At 39.8% G+C, this 22,199-nt stretch overlaps 1 protein-coding gene and 2 pseudogenes across 1 annotated transcript; 2 read left to right on the plus strand and 1 right to left on the minus strand.

Annotated features, from left to right (window-relative positions):
• The first annotated feature begins 1,010 nt into the window (after window positions 1-1,010).
• On the plus strand, window positions 1,011-19,467 carry LOC149218030 (zinc finger CCCH domain-containing protein 17-like). The gene is made up of 9 exons (XM_089386463.1): window positions 1,011-1,912; window positions 3,017-3,118; window positions 3,206-3,298; window positions 3,384-3,485; window positions 3,601-3,747; window positions 3,957-4,076; window positions 4,169-4,228; window positions 4,355-4,452; window positions 18,413-19,467. The coding sequence occupies exons 1-9, from the start codon at window positions 1,454-1,456 to the stop codon at window positions 18,543-18,545; spliced, it is 1,314 nt and encodes a 437-aa protein (XP_089242589.1). The 5' UTR covers window positions 1,011-1,453; the 3' UTR covers window positions 18,546-19,467.
• Window positions 13,305-15,725, minus strand: LOC149218031 (protein WEAK CHLOROPLAST MOVEMENT UNDER BLUE LIGHT-like 1; annotated as a pseudogene).
• Window positions 19,468-21,033: 1,566 nt separating the features above from the next.
• Window positions 21,034-21,672, plus strand: LOC149218032 (metal tolerance protein A2-like; annotated as a pseudogene).
• Window positions 21,673-22,199: the final 527 nt, after the last annotated feature.

Below are 22,199 nucleotides of genomic sequence, written 5' to 3' on the forward strand. Positions count from 1 at the left end.
TTTGATTGTTTTCAATTTCATCATGGACAGCCTCACTGCCTTGTGTCAATTGAGGGGATAACTCATTGGATGAAGAAACTGAAGAGCATGGAGTATCTTCATCGCAAGTAGATGTGTTGCAAATGGTAGGACACAAGGGATAGTGAGGTGAAGAGGAAGTTTCAATATGAACATCTTCTTTGACCGAACCATATTCTAGATCTAAATTAAAATCTTCATGAGAAACCGAAAGATCATATGATGTGCTTGGGCATTCGTCACGACATACAGAAATAGAGTTATCATCATTGGAATGATCACTGCCCAAGGCTGGGGGTTGATTGAAAGAATTGATTATATTGGATTTTCCATCGAGATTAGCATATTGAGAATCATTCAAGAATGGAAACTTATTGTTTTGACATGGAATATTATGAAACAAAGAGGAAATATTGGAAGCATCTCCACCTTGTTTCGCCTCTACCTAAGTACTGTGAAGCATATTGATAAGGCGGGTCATGGTACAAAGAGTGAGGATATGTAGATGATAGAGGACAACCAAAATCCAGATTAGCTTTGTGACCAGAGTTGTGAACGGTGACATCATCTTGTGGAATGGAGAAGCGAGTCTTCACTGTAGGTTTCATGAGCCATTATGGAATTTCCTCCATTGAAGGAGAAGAAGAAGGAGAAGATGGACTGGAGATTTGATTCACAGATTTCCCAATTTTACAATCACCGCGAGGAGGCACTTGCATCGGATCAGAAAAAGAGGAGGACAAAGAACAAAAAAGGGTAGTAAGCTCTTCCTCTCAAAATAGAAATTGAAAAATAAAAACTTTTTAAACTTATCTTATCTTAATTTTCCAAATTAGAAAAACGAAAAATAAATTTTTTTAAACCTATTTTATCTTAATTGTGAAATAGAAATTAGAAAAATTGAAAAATAAAAACATTTTAAACCTATCTCATTTATCTTAATTAATTAATTGTAATGAATATCTTAGTTGAGTCTCCCTCTTTAAATCTATTACAAGTGTTAGTGTGTTGCTTACTGTCAAACATTACAACAAGAAGAAGCAGCATGCAGTGAAACACGAAGGAAGGAACTGGAAGGATGTAGCATGTAGCATGCAGTGAAACACGAAGGAACGAACTGGTGGAAAGAACAGGAACGCGAAGTGGAACAACAGAGAACAACAGAGAGTGAACTGGTTGCATATGCTACTTAAATGGGATTGGGATGGGAGTGTAAGAAAAACGAAGTACCTGTGTAACTAAAACTTTTAGTTGAAGTGGTCGAAAGGTACTAGTTCGAGGAACTGAACGATGGAGGAATTGAAGGTTATAAATTTGAATTTGATGGAGGGCTGTGGGGAATTGAATGAGCTAAATAATTTGGCGGTTCAAGTAAGCAGAGCAGAGCACGTAATTTGTTTGTTTCATCTTCTTTTTTTTCCTCACTGGCAGAGCCATGGAAATCAAACCCGTAGCGATGGAGATCGACATGGATATCATCTCAGAAAAATCCGAATCCGTAGCCATGGATATCGACATGGAACCAGAACCGGCAAGAGGAAGTATGAAAAGCAGCCACAACTCCAAAAGGGTTGTAGCTCCAAAGAGATATGAAGAAAACATGGACAAAAGGAATAATAGCAGATGCAGGAGAGGACAGATTCAGAAAAAGGATAAAGCATGCCGTTATTGGCTTGCAGGAAATTGCAAGTACGCAAGCGACGACTGCAAATATCTGCACTCCCATGTTATTGAAGGTTCCAATGTCACTTTCATGAAAAAGGATAAAGCATGCAGTTATTGGCTTGCAGGAAATTGCAAGTACGCAAGCGACGACTGCAAATATCTGCACTCCCATGTTATTGAAGGTTCCAATGTCACTTTCATGACTAAGCTGATTGGCCATGATAACAAGGTTTGTTTAGGTTGTTCTAATTTGCTTATTTGCTTTGTATAACCTTGGTTTGGTTATAAATAATTTTAAGCAAATTTGAGTCTATGATAAATAAATTTCATAGTAGCCACTTTTCCCTGCGATATGCGATATGAATGATCCTGTAGGAAGGCCTCCACAAAATGTAACCTAACCCATTTAAAGCCAAATCGTAAAATAACAAAGAGCAGAGACGTATGGAGAGATACAGACGTCATAATGGAACCACTCCTTCTGAAACCGAACCCTGTAATGGTTCGGCAAGAGGGATATAGGGTGTCCAGAATTGCCAATGCCTGTAGAAATTAAAGTTTTTGGCAGTCTGTAGAGATTAAACTTTCCTTTCCGGCAGAGGAAGAGATCGGCAGTACCATTTGTGGGCCACCGGGCGACATTGAAATGGGGAAACTCATTGTTCGCTTTCTATTTAAGTCGAGGAAGCTCTAAAGGTTAAGATGCTAGCGGTTCAAACTGGCGAACACAGTGACATACGGTATCACATGCTGTGCTTTGACACGCAAAATCTACCATGGTGTGGTAGCAAAAAGCTCACTAATCATGGCATCGGTCACCATTTACCTTTTGCTAGAAGCCCTACTTTCGAACCAGCGACCACACGGACACATGGTGACAAAAACTGCTTTCAGAATTCACAAAATTAGACAACATAAAAGTCACTCGAACCACAATTGTCTCATCGTTTGTTAAACCTGTGTCGACAACTTCTCACCCTTAAAACCATGTTTTAATCAGTTTAAAGAGCAGGGAAAGGGCACAACAAAACTTACTTCCAAGTTCCACCCTACAGGGTGTTTTATTAAAACAGATATACCTCTACCCTGGAAGAAATTAGAACAGATATTTCCTTATTTGCTTTGTATACTCTTGGTTGGTTGCTTCTTGCTTTCCTTTTTGCTTTGGATATCCTTGATTTAGATGCTTGCTTCGTCTGCGTATTCACTTGATCAGATTGTTTCTTTATTATGTGCTCTGTTTCTTAGTTTCTTTGTTTGGTAAGGTTAGGTGACAATTTAGGTTTTCCTTTGGTATCTTTGTTTTGTCTGATAAATTAACTCTTATCTGCAGCCTATTCGAGGAATTGCTTTTCTTTCACATTCAGGCTCTGCCAAACTCCATTCTGCTGGTCAAGATAACAAGCTTATAGCCTGGGACTGCCATACAGGGCAGGTACTTTAAGCTTTTACATACACTAAAATTCTCCTCTCCTCTCTTCTAATCTATTTATGAAAGCTTACCATCTTCTTTCTTAAACAGGGCACGGATATCCCCTTGGGCAGCGACAGCGAAGTTGGATGCCTTCTCGGTGAAGGCCCATGGCTTTTTGTCGGCCTTCGTAATGCTGTCAAGGTAATTTAACACGCTTAGCCTTAGCCTCATAATTGATTTAAACAGAATGAATTCCGTAAGTTAACAAAGTGTATCTACTTTGCAGGTTTTGAATACTGTCAACTTGACAGAGTTGTTATTAGACGGCCCTAAGGGACAAGTGCATGCCCTGGCAATCGCTAATCAAATGATTTTCGCTGGAACACATGTAAGTCTCCTCTAATCGCTTGCCATGAGTTTCGCTCTATCAAGCCAAATATAGGTAATGATTTTATTAAATTATATAGATCTGCTGATTTGTTTTCTTACTCTCCATGCCACAGGATGGCACCATTCTAGCGTGGAAGTTTAATCCTGCAGCCAATACATTTGACCCTGTAACTTCCCTCACAGGCCATATGTTGCCTGTTGTCTCATTAGTCTCAGTGAAAGACAAACTTTACTCTGCTTCTATGGACCACACAATAAGAGTAAGCTTATTTGATTTATGCAAATACTTTTATTTCTTTAGAAAACAGGATATATATTTTTTTCCTTAAGTGGCTTAGTTTAGAAATAAATAAATATTGAACTCCTTGCAAACTTTGTATGTTTTCCATGCACTCACGATTCCAGAAAATGAAGTGTATCTCAGATTTCAAATGATTTTATATTTGACATTGTATAGAAAAATTCACAGGTATGGGATCTGGAAACTTTTCAATGTATCCAAACCTTGGGAGATCACACATCAGTTGTAACGTCTCTTCTTTGCTGGGAGCAATTTCTCTTGTCGTGCTCTTTAGACGGCACGGTGAAGGTGAAGAATGTTTTTTGATATATATCATCATATCTTTCTGGAAATAAAAGTGTACAAAGCTCATTGGAGTGTTTTTACCTCAATAACTGCAGGTTTGGGATACTACATCATCTGTGGCCCTTGAAGAGATTTACACTCATATTGAAAAACATGTATGTTTTCTATATCTTTAGTGCCTCTTTTATTGTTTATGTCCTATTCACTCACTACATAATGCAAGGTTTATGGTTTTTTTCATACTTAAGTGAATTCATTTCTCTTGGTTTCTCTTTCAACAGGGTGTTCTTGCACTGTGCATAATGAAGGATGAACAAGCCAAACCTATTTTGCTTTGTTCTTGCAATGATAACACTGTGCGCATTTATGACTTGCCATCGTAAGTATACATACTCTTCGTTTGGATCATCTTTTACATAGTTCAAAATATTATTTGAATCTTTCATAGATGCAAATTCCTAGTACATGCTCTTGGTTTGGATCATCTTTTGCATAGTTCAAAATCTTATTTGAATCTTTCATAGATGCAAATTCCTAGTCACCGAAAACAATGAAAAGCTCATAATCTCTTCATTCTGGGTAATTCAAAAGTCTTTAAGTCAAAATGTATTGAATGTACATAACACAACAATGTTACAATATTGTACCGTCTGGCCAAACATCTTTACCTTGATGCTGCATTATCTTGCTAATCCTTCATTTTCTGATATTGCATGGTCCCACAGAACCTTCCTACTTTGATACTACACTTTCCTATTTTATTCTCTTCACGATTTGCAGCCATGTATAGTTTAAATAAAACTTTGTATCATATCTTTGCTACAATTGTACTCAAATACCACATGCATGCTTTGGCACCCTAATGTCCTTTAGGGGAGTTTACCTTTAGGGTTGAAAAGGGCACATGAAATTTTTTGTATTCTAGCTAGTATCACAATATTCCTTCAACTTTTGCTATAGGATAATATTAAATGCACAAACAATGTAGACAAGTATTTGATTACACCAACAACTTATACAAATAAGCCAACCCAACCATAGGTTACAGGTACCTGATCCATCCAAGCATGCTGTAGTTTAAATTCACAATCTAATACTAGTTGTGCTAGCAGTCCCTGCTGTACCTATACTACTGTTTTGACCTTCACTTCTTTGCTGCCTCAATTGTGTTGTCTCATTGCCTGCTACCCAATGTTTTTAAAACCGGAACCGGTGACCGGACCAGTCCACCTAATGAACCGGTTTACCGACCGGAACCGGTCTAACCGGGACTGGTTTGGTCTAAACGAACCGGTTTTAAAAAAATACATTAAATAATTAATTTTTAATGAAACAAAACTATTTTTTAGATGTAAAACCATGATTCCAAGCCAATAGAGACAAAATATGCAAAGTTTGCTCATTTATATACCATGTAAAGGTGAATATATTAAAATGGCACCGAGTACAATACATATCATCAACAAAATAGCAAAATACATAAGAAATGAGGCTCTAAATGGCCTATAAAGTCCAAACACAATGCGGCAAGCTATGAGGCCATTGACCTACTACAAGTCTACAGTGTACACATGATCAATCATCAAGTTCATCACCACTACTAGACATAGGATCATCATCAGGAGCTACATAGACATCATCTGGTTCAGAGTCTGAGGATGCCTCAGCCTGATCTGCAACCTCAGTATCAATGCCACCAATGACAATAGAAGTGGACCTAATGGAAGCACGAGTTTGTCGACCTGCATGACTAGTGCCTTCCATTGGTTCTTTTCCTTTCCTTGATGCCGCTATTGATCCTAGTTCTGATGCCACCACATAATCTCCATCATCCCCTGCTAAAGCCATGTCGATATCAAAATCAGCCTCAAACACAGGTTTTTCAGTCTCCTCCACCCATTCTGATGTTGGATCAATATTGTCCAACACAATGGCATCTAGATCAGGAGTTTTGCTCATCATTTGGAGCTCCGATTGCATTTATTGTTTAGCCCCAAACCATGAAATCCTGAAAACCATTAAGTCTGCTGAATTTTGAGTGAAATCTAAAATTCTAGTTTCTCCATATGAAATCCAATGAGGTCGAAACCACTCTCAAACATCCTGAGTCATTTCATGGTAATGTTAAAAATTTAAGTAAAAGGATGAAAATGAAAATTAAAGGAAATGTCACTTTTACTTTAAGAATTTAACATTACCATTAATTGCTAACATTGTTAGGGTTGAAACACCCTTAGTTTCCCCCCAAAATCTCTGAAACACAGTGAAAAATATGATTTTTAAACTTTACGGTGGGCGTGCCTAAAACCGGCCGGTTTAGGACAAAACCGGCCGGTTCCGTCCTAAACCGGCCGGTTTTCACCGGTTAGGGCCAAAAAAAGGTGAAATGCCAAGTCAAACCGGGTTTTTTGGCCGGTTTGGATCGGCAGCCTTGCTAACCAGCCGGTTTGACCGGTAACCGGTTTTTGAAAACGGTTTTAAAAACACTGCTGCTACCACCATCAATTTAATTACCAACCTACCATTAACCTCTCGCTGCCACCAATCCAGGTCTAGGAGATGCGTCCAAATGGTATTTGCTGCCACAATCAAGGCTGGAGAAATGATCCGCTGCCACTACGGTGCCCCAGAGATAATGTAATATCCCCTAGGGAATTTATTATTTTTCTACCCAATTAGGGCCTCGCTGCCACAGAAAATACACCTCCAAGATGGCCACTGCCTCAGGCAGGGTTTCACTGCCCTATTAGTGCCTCACTGCCACAAAAAAGATATCTCCAAGATGGCTGCGTCCTTAGGTAGGGTTTCATTGCCTAGACATTACCTCAAAATATTTGATGTCACAAAATTTGGCCTTATAAGCTACATGTTGCAACAAAAAGTGTCTTAAACGTAGGTCGCTGCCTCAGTTATGGCTCGGGAATATTTTTTTGTCCAGAACAAGAGATTTCCCAGCAAGAATGGCCTCAGAGACCCTTGCTGCCCAAAACAAAGCCTCAAACATCTAGGTTGCCGAAAAGCTCTGCCTTCTTAGCCCACGCTGCCACAGAAAATGCCTTGAAGGTAAATCGTTGTTTCAGATAGTATCTCAAAAGTCCTTATTAAAACAGAATAGATGAATGTTGCCTCAAAAGTTATGCTAAATAGTGTAAAGAGAGATGGATTCGCTAGGGAGGAATCTCTCACCACCTAAACCAATCAGAGAAAAGGGGGTCTTAAAACCCCTCTAACAGCCTCAGCTCAAAACTTAGAAAGATCTATAATCCATGATGAGTAAAATGTTGAAATTTGGTACCGGAGGACAGGTGGTTCCCTAAGGCTTTGATCTTTGGCCTAGGGAAAAGTATCCAAAAGAATTTAATTTTTCTCGTAAAGTGACTTTATAATTTTTATAAAGTCAAATCTAATTTAGAAGTGAGTTTAAGTGATAAAGTTACTAAAGTCTAATTTTAAAGTGACTTTAATAAAGTTAAAATTAGAAAGGAAAAGTGACTTTGGAAATAAATGACTAAGTGGATCTTTATTAAAGGGGTGAATTAAAAAATAGAAAGTGAGATTTAAATGAGCATTTAATCTCAGCCCTAGATCTCAATCTATTTCAGCCATTGGATTTAGGGATTACCCAAAAGTCACTTAGGGTTAGATTAAGGGAGGAAAATGAGGAAAAAGTCATTCAATTCTTTCATGAGTAGATTGAGAGAAGGAGAGCAAGAGAGCCAGGGAGATTTCTGGACAGTGAGGAGAAGGAGGCTGCAAGTCCGTACAACAGAGTTTCAGCAGCGGAGTTTCAGGGCGGAGTTTCAGCAAGGCTGAGTTTCAGCAAGTTTGTATAGCGGAGTTTCAGCAGGGCGAAGTTTTAGCAAGGCTGAGTTTCAGCAAGTCTGTACAGCGGAGTTTTAGCAAGGCGGAGTTTCAGCAAGGCTGAGATAAGTTGTAAAAGTTTGCTTGCTGATTTTTGCTGAATATTTCTCTTACTGTAAAAAGCATTTTCCAGAAATAAAAGAAGCTTTCGAATTGGTTTTCCCCAAGAGTTGTAGGGGGTTTTTCCAGAGTCATCTTGACCAAAAATTACTGTGTTTAAATGTGTTGAATGGCTGTTTGTATGTGCTGAATTTTATATTTCTGCATTTTCCAGCATTCTGTAAAATTTCCAGAATTTGTGTTTTCAGCAAAAAATTATATTTTTCAGTTGTTGAATATATGGATATGGGAAAGGGCATTTAACTATATGGGAGAAATAAGGTGAAACTGAAAACCGGGGTGGGAAATGAGAAATTTTTACATGGTATCAGAGCTTGAGTGCTGAAGTGCAGTTTGGGACAGCAAGAAGGAAAATTACAGCCTGCTGATTTTTCACTCAGAAAATTCTAGCAAGCTGATTTTTCAAAACAATAGTTTTATCTTTACTACAGCAGTGCTATTTTTCAGTTTTAGGACAACAGGATGTCATTGGGATTGAGGGTGGAGGATAGGCTGGATGGGCATACAAATTACAACGTTTGGAAGGAGAGAATGTAGAGTATCTTTGAGGAGGCAGAAGTCTGGGACATCATGGTGCATACCACACAGAATCCTGTTGTTGTGCCTACTGATGCCACTCAGTTGGCTGAGTATAATAAAAAGAACAACAAGGGTAAGAGACTGATTCTAGACGGAGTCAAAGACCATTGCATTCCTCATGTGAGAGGAAAGAGAAATGCCCATGAGATGTGGACAACATTGTCCAATCTCTACCAGAGTACCAATGAGAACCGAAAAATGGTCTTGAAGGAGAAGCTGAAGACTATTAAGATGGGTAATGATAGTGCAGCTGGATATCTCACAAAGATTACTAATGTGAGAGATGAGTTGGCAGCAGTTGGAGAGGACATTCCACCCACTGAGTTGGTGCGGATTGCAGTGAATGGCCTTCCCCGTTCATGGATGAATTTTGCTGATGGGGTTTGTGCACGTGAGACCCTTCCCACATGGGAGAGGTTTTGGGATGATTGCATTCAGACAGAGATCAGGAAAGGTCAGCTTGGGGCAGGCAAGCCAGTTGAAGGCAAAGGTAAAGGTAAACAGGGTGACACACAGAAGGACTATTCCAAGGTGAAGTGTTGGAATTGTCAAAAGATGGGACACTATGTAGTTGTGTGTCCGGAGAAGAAGAAGAAGAAGGGGAAGAACCAAAACGTGGCAGCTTCAACAGAGGTTGAGGACTTTGCAGTTCGTTTTGACCGGGAGTTTGGGTTCACTGCGTATGAGTCCTCTAGTGCAAGATCACTTGCCACACAGGGTCAGAGGGAGCATGCTTTTCCCTCGATTAGCGGAGCATCTTCAGGTATTTGGTATGTGGACAGTGGGGCTTCACGTCACATGACAGGAGTCTGTGAGTACTTCTCAGAGCTTTCAGAGAGTGGCACTGATATAGAGGTAGTACTCGGTGATGACAGAGTTGTTAGAGCAGTCGGTATGGGGACACTGACATTTCAGAGGGAGTCCAAACCTCCCTTGAAGGTGTCAGATGTTCTTTATGTGCTAGGGATGAGGAGGAGGAGTTTCATTCTCCTATGGGAGAAGTGCGCTCAGGGAAGAGAAAGCCCAAGTGGCTTCAGGACACCTTGAGAGATGCCACATCTGTTGCTGAGCCTAAGAGGCCGGTCAGAGAGAGTAGACCACCTGAGAAGTTTTGTAGCTATATGGCAATGGTTACCAACATCCTTGACTCTGAGCCTTCTAGCTATGAGGAGGCAGCTAGCCAGCAGGTCTGGAGAGAGGCCATGCAGGAGGACTATTCTTCCATCATGAAAAATGATGTTTGGGAGGTGGCGCCGAGGCCTGAGGGCAATTCCGTGGTTACTTCCAGATGGCTTTACAAGGTAAAGCATGCTGCAGATGGCAGCATTGAGAAATTCAAAGCGAGGTTTGTGGCTAGAGGGTTCTCCTAGGTAGAGGGAGTTGATTATGAGGAGACCTTCGCTCCCGTGGCTCGATATACTTCGATCTGCTCCATTATATCGATAGCAGCAGAGATGGGTTGGAAGATCCACCAGATGGATTTAAAGACTGCATTTCTCAATGGCTTCATACAAGAGGAGGTGTACATTGAGCAGCCATAGGGCTTTGAGGTGCATGGGAAGGAGTCCCATGTGTGCAGACTGAAGAAGGCCCTTTATGGCCTGAAGCAAGCTCGCAGAGCTTGGTACTCCAGGATAGATACTTGCAGGGGATGGGTTTCACAAGAGTGAGGCAGATTCGAACCTTTACTTTATTGTGATAGGTGAGGAGCCTCTCATTCTGGTGTTGTATGTGGATGACTTAGTCATTACAGTTGCAGAGAGACTCATAGAGCACTGCAAGAGAGATCTTGCGGTGGAGTTTGGGATGAAGGACATCGGCTTGATGCATTACTTTTTGGGTTTGGAGGTGTAGCAGGAGGAGGGGCATTTCTTCCTGGGGCAGGGGAAGTATACTGTGGACATCCTTGGCAGATTCCACATGGAGGATTGTAAACCCATGTCGACACCGATGATTACCGACTGGAAGAAGCTTCATGCTTCAGATTTCGAGTTGGTGGATCCCACATTGTACAGGCAATTGATTTGTTCCTTGATGTATTTGGTCAACACTAGACTAGATACTTGTTTTGCAGTCAACACGATGAGTCAGTTTATGTGTGAGCCTAGGAAGGTTCACTCGGTGGCTGCAAAACACATTTTGCGGTACTTGCAGGGGATAGTGGATTATGGTCTGGACTATAGGCAGGGGGATGGAGTGAAATTGACAGGTTATATTGATTCTGATTGGGCAGGTTGTGCTTCTGATAGGAAGAGCACTTCAGGGTGCTGTTTTGGGTTGGGTTCGGCAGTAGTGTCATGGTTCAGCCGGAAGCAGCAGTCAGTAGCATTGAGTTCAGCGGAAGCAGAGTATATGGCAGCCAGTCTAGCTAGTTGTGAGGCCATCTGGCTTCACAAGATGTTGTTTGGCTTATTTGGTCAGCCGTTGAGACCTTCAGTGATTTACTGTGATAATCAGAGTTGCATTAAACTCACGGAGAATCCAGTATTTCATGACAGGTCAAAGCATATCGGGATCAAATATCATTTCATTAGAGACTGTGTTCAGAAGGGCGCTGTGAAGCTTGAGTATATTCCCACTGGTGAGCAGGTTGCAGATATTCTTACCGAAGCCTTACCACGGGGCAAGCATGACTACTTCAGAGACAAGATGGGTGTGGTGAGGAACACCTTCCTCGATAAGAGGGAGTGTTGAAATTTGGTACCGGAGGACAGGTGGTTTCCTAAGGCTTTGATCTTTGGCCGAGGGAAAAGTGTCCAAAAGAATTTAATTTTTCTCCTAAAGTGACTTTATAATTTTTATAATGTCAAATCTAATTTAAAAGTGACTTTAATAAAGTCAATGTAAAATTAGAAAGGAAAAGTGACTTTGGAAATAAATGACTAAGTGGGTCTTTATTAAAGTGGGGTGAATTAAAAAATAGAAAGTGAGATTTAAATGAGCATTTAATCTCAGCCCTAGATCTCAATCTATTTTAGCCATTGGATTTAGGGATTACCCAAAAGTCACTTAGGGTTAGATTAAGAGAGGAAAAGGAGGAAAAGGTCATTCAATTCTTTCATGAGTAGATTGAGAGAAGGAGAGCAAGAGAGCCAGGGAGATTTCTAGATAGTGAGGAGAAGGAGGCTGCAAGTTCATATAGCAGAGTTTCAGCAGCGGAGTTTCAGCAAGGCTGAGTTTTAGCAAGTCTGTACAGCGGAGTTTCAATAGGGCGGAGTTTCAGCAAGGCTGAGTTTCAGCAAGTCTGTATAGCAGAGTTTCAGCAAGGCTGAGATAAGTTGTAAAAGTTTGCTTGTTGATTTTTGCTGAATATTTCTCTTACTGTAAAAAGCATTTTCCAGAAATAAAAGAAGCTTTCGAACTGGTTTTCCCCAAGAGTTGTAGGGGGTTTTTCCAGGGTCATCTTGACCAAAAATTACTGTGTTTAAATGTGTTGAATGGTTGTTTGTATGTTCTGATTTTTATATTTCTGCATTTTCCAGCATTCTATAAACTTTACAGAATTTGTGTTTTTAGCAAATTTTTATTTTTTATTTTTTTATTTTTTTTATTTTCAGTTGTTGAATGTATGGATATGGGAAAGGGCATTTAACTATATGGGAGAAGTAAGGTGAAACTGAAAACCGGGGTGGGCAATGAGAAAGTTTTACATAAAATGATTCTGCTCTCTCCTTTTTATAGATTCCCTTTGGGTTCTTCCCTTCTCATTTTAATTTGAGGGGCTAACTAGTTTCCCTCCATTTTGCCTCAGATTTTGCTTTAACCACAAGTTCCTCCGCTCACCCCAAATTATCCAATGTTACCCTAGTAACATCAAACAATGGATTCTCCCCTTTACAAATGGCTATGGCCTATGGGGTTGAATAGGCTACTTCATCCTCCTTTGGGAAAGTTTAATTAGAATAGGACATTACAGTCCCCCTTCCCAACATTGCTTGTCCTTAAGCAATTGCAGAGTTGGCACATCAATACTATGATCCCAAGTATGCCTAAAAAATGCTCCAACATACATTTGTTTTACCATCCTAGCTTCATTGTCAAACTCTAAAGACTTCAACCTAGTGGTTGTTTCATTCCTTTGCTTCCCAACAAATCCAATAGCGTGTCATTTTTCTTCTCCCTTGCCATGATCAAAGCTTTCTCTCCTCTCAGCTTTAATCTAGATGTCTGAGGATTTCTGTCTCGCAATTCAAAGAGGTCATTCTCATCGCACTTTTTCTCTGGCATTGATAGAATATCTGCCATATCTTTTAGATACACTTCCACCACTTGCATTTTTCCAATTAGAATCAATAGCATCAATATCATCATTATCATCATTGTCATCAAAATCCCTGTCTGGAAGGTGACTTGCTTTAGCACTGGAAAATCACAACCTCTTATCCACTCCCATATCCCTGCAATTGAAATTTTCTTCTCATTATGTTCTTTCTCCCTATTGTGCTTCCATTTCTACCTTTGTGTACATGGAATAATGCCATGACCCCTATTCCTCACGCTATTAAGCAAATCATCATCAGTGATATCTGAAACAAGACGCACAGGAGCACTATAATTGCGTAGTAGAGAGGGAATTGGTCTTTCAGGAATGTCAACAAAGACAAACTCTTCTTCCTCCTTTTCAATACGGAGGATTATTGTTGAAACGGAATGACCTTCACTAGTAAAGGACTACAGAGATTCTCCATTATAGACTGATGAAAGAGGCAGATCCTTTCCGTTGGAATCCAGCAACCCAAGAGCCACAGGTATAAACATTGGTTCTTTCACTGATTGACCTGGAGTAGGAGGAATTTCTTGCCTGAACTTAAGTGTATAAGTATTTCCCTCAGGGTTGTAGGATGATTGCACTTTTAGAACAGGGGTTCCCGCTTGTGAATACCATAACAAGAAATTTGAAGGATCTGCATTATTGGCATCACGCATAGCAGCAAAGAAATCTTCACAAGTTACTGCTTGTCCTATTTTCCCGCAATGCTCATGTTCTGCTCTCCATTTTCTAAGCTCATCCTCAACAGCCAATTTTCCTGCCTTGGCTTCACTTGCCCTTTTTAAGGCATCCTGCAATGCATCCTTCCTTGCATTTATTTCTTTGTTTGCATCCTCCAAGTTCTTCATAACCTTCCCTTGATTTTCCTTTGCAACATCTACTTGGGCCATTGCAGCTGCCACTTGGCTGTTAGCAAGTTCCTCAGCTTCATGTGCCTTTTTGCTTAAGGCATAGTACTCTTCTAAAGTAAGTGTCACTCTGGATGGATTCTTTAACTCAGAAGACCCTCCTGCTGACTTGCTTTCATTTAAAGCTTTGATTGCTTTAAGGGCTATTGTTTTTGAAGCCCAAGCAGCTTTTGTCCCCTCTATAGTTGCTTGCAACCTACTCATATTAGTGTCTACAACAACCTTAGCTTGTTCTGTTTCCTCCCTACATTTGTGCATATTCTTTCTAGCTGTTTTAGCTGCAATCTTGGCTCCCTCTGCCTTAACAGAAACATGTTGTAAAGCCTTTGGAAGTTCTGCCATGGTTTCCTTGGTCTGCCTTTCTCCAACTTGCACAGATTATGGTTCCTCATTTACATTCTTCAATTAGCTTCCAAAGCTACAACAGTTACAGATGCCTTCCCTTCCCTTTGTCGTACTGTTTCCAATGCTTCTCTTAGAGATTCAACAAAAATTGTTAATTGAGTTACATCTTTTGTGGCTTTTTTAGACTCACCTTCACCTCCTCTAGTTCTGCTTCAATTGGATCCAGAGCTGCAGAGATGCAACTGGTTTTCCCTCTACTATTTTGGCTTGTTCTAAGTCATCCGTTGCTTGTGAAAGGCTTTCTTCAACTTCAACCGTGTCTGCAACTAATTTTGATTCACCTTCCTCATCAGAAGCAAGTTCCACTTTTAAGCTCAGCAACAAAGACTTTGTAGTTCAAGGCTTTGATTCAAGATTTTCGCAAAAGAAAGGTGTTGTTGCAGCCACTCAAGCTCCTCATTTGGAATATTCTTCTCCTTATCCCTCTCCTCAGCCTCTCGCTCCTTCGCCATTGAAGCAACCAATCGATGTTCCTTTGCCTCTTGGTGTGTATCATTAGCCATATACAAAGAGTCCTTTGTTGCAATCAACTCTAGGGTGAGGTCATCAACCATTTTCTCTGTTTCTTTAGATGCGTATAAGGTCGCCTCAACTTTTTTGATCGCAATGTCTTTGGCCTTCATCAAATGCAAGTATCATTATTTCATGTTTTCCAATTCATTCATCTTAGCTTGTAATTCCGCAACAGCTACTACATGCCTCCCTTTTTCAACTTCTAGTTGTTTCTTCCAAGCAACACTGTCTTCATCTGTCGCACCTTTCTCCATCTCCTCAACTTTCATCCTTGCAAGTTCAGAGTCTTGTGTTGCTTGTTGTTTTGCAGTTTTTGCTCTCTTCAACATTAATATAAAGTCATCTATGAGCTTCTTTGAGTTGTCCAGTTCCTTCATAACCTGCGCTTTCACATCTTCCTCTGCACTAAGTTGTTTATTTAACTAAAGGTGCTCTTTTTGTAGCCTATGAAGCTCAGCCTCCACAAAATGATGTTTCTTCATGTTCAAAATTCTTTGTGTTTTCCAATCTGCTATTCCTCCAAACGTTGTAGTTGCCTGTTTGACTTATTCAAATGATGTTGCAGTGTCTATTTCAACCTTGTTTATGATCACATTCTCTTCTGCATGATCATGCCAAGGAGGACCATTTTTTTCTTTTTCACGCGACACAGTTACTCTCTCTGTTTGAGAAACACTGGATTGAGCAGTAACCAGCTCAACATTATCTACTCCACCATTCTTTCTTTCATTCAGTGACTCTCTCTGTTTGAGAAACACTGGGTTGAGCAGTAACCATCTCAACGTTATCTACTCCTCCATTCTTTCTTTCATTCAGTGACGTGAATGGCTTAAAACTGCCCATTTGAGAATTTCGTACCTTAATAACAATCTCTTCAATTTTAAGTTGTCTAGTGGCACCCATATCTGTAATATCATGGTTGGTAGTTTCAACTACATTAGATGAATTGGGGATGGAGCCAGGGTCAATATCCATATGTTGAGATCCATTGTTCATTACCTCCTTAAAATACACATTTTCAAACCCTTTGGTTGTATCTGATGGCAATGTAGAGCTTGTTTATAATACTTCCAAAGTATTTCCTTCTGATGATGAAGACACATAAGGCACTAATGGAAACCCGACATCTGCTTCATTTATGTTGCTTTTTTGAGAAGGTAAAGAAGGAGGTACAATGGTCTCAACCCCTTCCATACCCGTTTCTCTCAAAGATATTTTGTGTTCAATTGAAGAAGCAAGACCTCCAATATCATTCGATTATCAGTTTTCCTTGGGCTTAAACTTTCTTTGATTTTGAGTTCTTCTTCCATCGCCGATTTATTTTCAGGTGATGTTATAGGTTGGAGTTGTTGCTTAGACGTTACAGAACCGCCACTGATATCCACCAATAGACATCTTCTGTTCTTCAGACAACTTTAACCTTTTCCCATTTGGAATTCGTTCCTTATCCATGAATTTGGCCTTGTCTTTCATCTCCAGCTTGAGAATTAACCTTTGACGATTCCATAGATATTGGATGTCTCTAGTTTGCTTAAGTATGTTAATCTGATTTTTTTTATCGGGGAGACCAGCTACAAAATCCGCTCCTTCTACTCCTTCGTTCGTTGGGACTCCTAGATGTCTGCTTGAGTTCTTCATTGCTCACATATTCTACATGAAACTCCTCAAACCTTTGCTTAAACTCATTTGGCAACGTTTTAACATGACTCGTGTCTTGAATGCAAGATCTTTCAAACATCTAATATAACCCATTATGAAGATGGATTGAGTGGTCTACCAAAACACCCACTGGAATGTTTTGCAACTGTTTTGGTTGAGATTGGATTGGGCTACGATCTTATATAGAAGGCCCCCCGGAGAGCCAATTTTGATACCACTCTAATGTCCCTTGGGGGAATTTACCCGTAGGGTTGAAAAGAGCACATGCCATGTTTTGTATTCCTTCAACTTTTGTAAATAGAGATATTATTAAATGCATAGTGTAGACAAGTATTTGATGACACCAACAACTTATACAAGTAAGCAAACCCAACAGTAGGTTACAAGTACATGATCCATCCAAATACACTGTATTTTAAATTCACAATCTAATGTTAATTGTGCTAGCAGTCCTGACACCTTGTTGTCCCTATACTGTTGTTCTGACCTGCCATCTATGGTCTTGTTGGCTTGCCCGAAATATCCTTACTTCTTTGTTGCCTCAATTGTGTTGTCTCGCTGCTTGCTGCCACCACAATTTTATTACTAGGTTGCTAGCACCCTCTCGCTGCCACCAATCCCAGCCTACGAGATCCAACCAGATGGTTTTTTCTGCCACAATCAAGGCTGGAGAAATGATCCGCTTCCACTACAATGCCATAGAGATATTGTAATATCCCTTTGGGAAATTCGTTGCCCAGTTAAGGCCTTGCTGCCAAAAAAAAATATACCTCCAAGATGGTCATGTCCTCAGGTAGGGTTTCACTGCCCTGTTAGTGCCTCGCTGCCACCTAAAAGATACCTCCAAGATGGTTGCTGCCTCAGGTAGGGTTTTGTTGCCCAGACATCACCTCAGAATATTTGTTGTCACAGAATTTGGCCTTATAAGCTCCAAGCTGCCACAAAAGTATCTTAAGGGCAGGCCTCTTTGTCAGTTAATGGCTCTAGATGTTATCCTATCTCGAACACGAGATTTCCCAGAAAGAGTGGCCTCAAAGACCCACACTGCCCAGAACAAAGGCTCAAAAGCCCACGCTGCCATAGTACTCTGCCTTTTAAGCGCACGATGCCATAGAAAATGTGTTGAAGATAAATCACTACCTCAGATACTGTCTCAGAAACCCTTATTATCACAAAATAGGGGTCTTAAAAACCAATCAGAGAAAAAGGGGTCTTAAACCCTCCAAGAGCATCAATTAAAAAATTAGAAAGATCTACAATCCATGATGAGTAAAATGATTCTTCTCTGTCCTTTTTATAGATTCTCTTTGGCGTTTTCCCTCCTAATTTATTTGAGGGCCTAACACGTTTCCCTCCATTTTGCCCCAAAGTTGGTTTCAAACACAAATTTTCTTCAATTATCCAATGTCACCAAAATAACATCAAATAATGGGTTCCCCCTTTACAAATGACTATAGCCAACTGGGTTGGGGCTAACAAGTTTTCCTTCATTTTGCCCCAAAGTTGGCTTCAACCACAGGTTTTCCTCCAACTATTTCAAATTATCCAATGTTACCGAAATAACATCAAATAATGGGTTTCCCCCTTTACAAATGACTATAGAGCCTACTGGGTTGGATAGGCTACTTCATCTTCCCTTGGGCAATTTTAATTAGAAGAGAACATTACACTGTTACAGGCACCGATGGTGATTTCAAATTATTTGTTTTTTCTAAAATTGGTAGCAGGTATATCTGGTTTATTTGTTTTTTTATGAGAATGGCAGCAGGTTGGATTTTGAAATGTGTTTGGGCTGTTTGAGCTGTTTGAGGGTCATTTTCTTCTGGTTTCAAAAATATTTCAGGCACTAACTCGATTTACAAAATCCTGCATGTACTCATTGGATTTACAAAATGTTGCGTGCAAGCATTGGATTTACAATTTTAGTTTTCTAATTGATGTAGAGACCATCATTCATGTTTTGCCGAAATGTTCTATTGGCTATTTTTTCGGGGTTATAATGACTTTTATATGTTATGTCTCAGGTTTCATGAACGAGGTAGAGCATTTTCAAGAAATGAAGTGCGAGCATTTGAGATTGGACCCGATGGAATATTTTTCACTGGTGATGGAATGGGAGAACTTAAAGTATGGAAATTGGCTACCCAGACACCTTGAGAGGCTGAGATGGCCTATAAGCTCATGTTGTAATCAGCGACCTCAAAGTTCAAATGCTATTGTGAAGCTTTTGTTGTAAGCATCAGTGTCTCAAGTTGCAGAGCTACTATGGTCACTCCATGTAAAGTGACCCATGCTCATGGTGGCCACATACTCAGCCATGGCCTCTAATTGCAAACTATTATGGTCACCCCTTGGGGTAAAAGTGACCCATGCTCTGGCCACATACTCAGCATACAAATGCTATTGTGAAGCTTTTGTTGTAAGCATCAGTCTCAAGTTGCAAAGCTACTATGGTCACTCCATGTAAAGTGACCCATGCTCATGCTGGCCACATACTCAGCCATGGCCTCAAATTGCAAACTATTATGGTCACCCCTTGGTGTAAAAGTGACCCATGCTCTGGCGACATACTTAGCAGTGGCTTCGAGTTGGAAAGCTACTATGGTCACCCATTCATGTCAAAATGACCCTTGTTCATGCTCGCCAATTACAAAATTGTGGAAACCCCACTCGCTTGAAGAAGACAAAATAGCAAAGGACAGCTGAAGGGATCTGAAGAAGTCGGCAATGCCTAACCTTCTTACCATCATCAGTAAAACACTCGAGACTGTCTATTAAATGCAGGCAGAAAAATGAGATAGGGGTTCTTTGGCAGAAATTAGCAATGAGACTGATTTTCCCTGTAAGATCTAACTGTTAATGATCTGGACAGCCATGATATTCTGATGTTTTATAAATTGATAAAACACTGATAATAATACTCAGCATCACCATTTCAAGGTGGTTTTCTCAAATTGGGTTATTGGGTTTCTAGGGTAAATTGCTGTCTCACATGGTAAATTTCTCTGGGCATTGTTTCAGTTCCTGATTACTTAAAACAGCAAGAAGAAGGCTCATAAGCTCTTTAAAAGTGTGTACATTGATTATTGTTTTGCTTTCATGTTTTGATTCTTGGTTTTACTAGCCCAAGAGTCTCTGTTTCTCTAGGTAAATGTCACATAAAGTACCAGTTACTAGGGATAGAGGTCGTTGATTTGCAAAAAGCTTACTAATCATGGGTGGATATTGCAGATTTGTAAAGAGATTACTGTTACATGCTTTCCTTTACCAAATTACCAAATGCGTTGTGGTTGTTTAATTTCGAAAAAGTTACTATGGGTTGAGGCTGCTGAATTGTAAAAAGATTGTTGTTCGTTCCTCTCCTTTACCAAATTCTGGTTCGAGGTTGTTGATTTGGAAAAAGATTACTGTTCCTTCCTCTCTTTTACCAAATTCTTCAAAGAATTAGATATTTAGTCCACGGGGATTTTTTTTTGGTGCTGAGATGATCTGTTTTAATTGTTCCTCTTGCCAAATTGCAAATGATGATCTCCTGCCTTGTTTACCAGATTTGTGTTGTTCAAGAGTTGGATCTTTAGTGCTTTATATGTGTTGCTCAAGAGTTGCAAATGATGATCTCCTGCCTCCTTTACCAGATTTGTGTTGTTCATGAGTTGGATCTTTAGTGCTTTATATGTGTTGCTCAAGAGTTGGATCTTTAGTGCTTTATATGTGTTGTTCAAGAGTTGGATCTTTAGTGCTGCCTTCTTTACCAGATTTGTGTTGTTCGAGAGTTGGATTTTTAGTGCTTTATATGTGTTGCTCAAGAGTTGGATCTTTAGTGCTATGTATGTCTTGTTCAAGAGTTGGATCTTTAGTGCTTTATAGATGATGTCCTTGTTCAATGTTTTCCTCTTGCCAAATCTATAGATGATGCCCTGGTTCATTGTTTTCCTCTTTCCAAATCGCAAATGATGATCTCGTGCCTTCTTCACCGAATTCTTGAAAGAGGTGTTGTTCAAGAGTTAGATCTTTAGTCTTTTCTAAATGATTCCTTGGTGCAATTTTGTTGGTGCTGATATGACTGTTTTTAATTGTTTTTGTCGAATCACGATTGATATTTAAGCTAAATTGTAAGTAGGCTGGTTTGCAATTTCTTTTTTGCAATATGTGCATCAGGGTGGGAAGCAACACCTCGTTAGACATGGGTTTTTTCGACTTGAGATTTTAGGTGCACTATTGTCCATTTAATTTATTTGGTTTCTCACTGGAATTCTCGTCTTTGAAGCTATTGATACGATACTTCGCAATAAGGGTGCAGTTGATGGTCCACAGTCACGGCATGGTAAGGGAAAAGGTCATTGACAAGAGATTTAGCAGAGACATTACCAGAACATAGGGGCAATACTGAATACAGTCATGACCATGGCCATAAGCCTGAAGATCTCAGGATATGCACTGCTGCGGGTCAAGACAAAACGGAACTGAAGAAGCATTTGCTTTCAGAGGTAGAAAGGGCTGAACATTTTGATCATTCCACTATGGTGGGGAGAACCTTGGCTGTGGATTGAAAGATGCTGAAGGCAGGCATTTGTAGAATACTAGATTCAAGTTAGATCATGACTTGGAGGCAAAAACAAAGGTGCTGAAAGACAATCATTGACGTTTAAATATAAATTTGCAGGGGGCATATCTTTATGTGCTCGGAGATTTGGTTCAGAACATTGGGGTCATGATTGGAAGATTAGTCATTTGGGTAAAGCCCGGCTGGAAAATAATTGATAATTGATTAGATATGTACATGGTTTTTCTCAGTACTTGTACTGGGGATCATTATAAAGATGTTGAAGAATATTCTAGAAGTTAAAGATGTTGAAGCATATTCTATAAGTTTTGATGGCGAGTGCAGCTCGTGAGATTGATGCTACAATTTTTGAATAAGGAGTGTGCAATTTCTGGTGTCTTAACTGTGCATGAACTGCACATTTGGGTCATTACAGTCGGGAAATAATTGCATGCCATGTAAAAAATTCAGTCAGATGCAAATGCTGATATGGTTCTTCAAAGGCTAATAGAGTATATTGATAAGGAAATACTTGCATGCCATGTAAAAATTCAGTCAGATGCAAATGCTGATATGGTTATTCAAAGGGTAATAGAATATATTGAAAAGGAGTACAAGATTAGCCATAGCCATATAAGAGTACAAATTGAACGAGAGGTTGATCGGATTATTTGCATAATGATCAAGCCAGCATTTGTCAACTCTGACTATAATCTGTTTCAGTTTTATTGGGAACTATGATTTTAACTCTGTGATGATAACACAGTTCTGAAAATCTTGTGGCAATTAGTTGTAGGTGTTAGTCGACAACTACTATCATGTTTAAAAATAATGTTTATAGATAGTGTTCCTTCCCGGTTTTTCATACAGTCCAGGTTTTTTAGGCAAAATATTTTGTGCATGTTTGATTGTAGAGGAGGATCACTGTGTTATCAAATCCAGCGATGATGGACAGAAATGTGGTTGATTTAAGTGTTTTCGTGATAGGAGGCTGCAACATCTTTATCAATGTGAAAGGCCAGTAAGAACCCATCCTGGCAAAAATGCCCTGTGTCAGAACAAACTAAAGCCTTTATGATCCAGAAGAGGTGGACAGACTTCTGGTGAACAAACTAAAGCCTTTATGATCAGAAGGGGTGAACAAACTAAAGCCTTTATGATCCAGAAGAGGTGGACAGACTTCTGGTGAACAAACTATCCCACCTCTTCTGGTGAACAAACTATCCACCTCTTCTGGTGAACAAACTAAAGCCTTTATGACCAGAAGG

This window comes from Pinus tabuliformis, chromosome Q, assembly GCF_031772625.1.
Source record: "Pinus tabuliformis cultivar Carrire ecotype Pingquan chromosome Q, CPIR1, whole genome shotgun sequence".
NCBI classification, from domain to species: Eukaryota; Viridiplantae; Streptophyta; class Pinopsida; order Pinales; family Pinaceae; genus Pinus; species Pinus tabuliformis.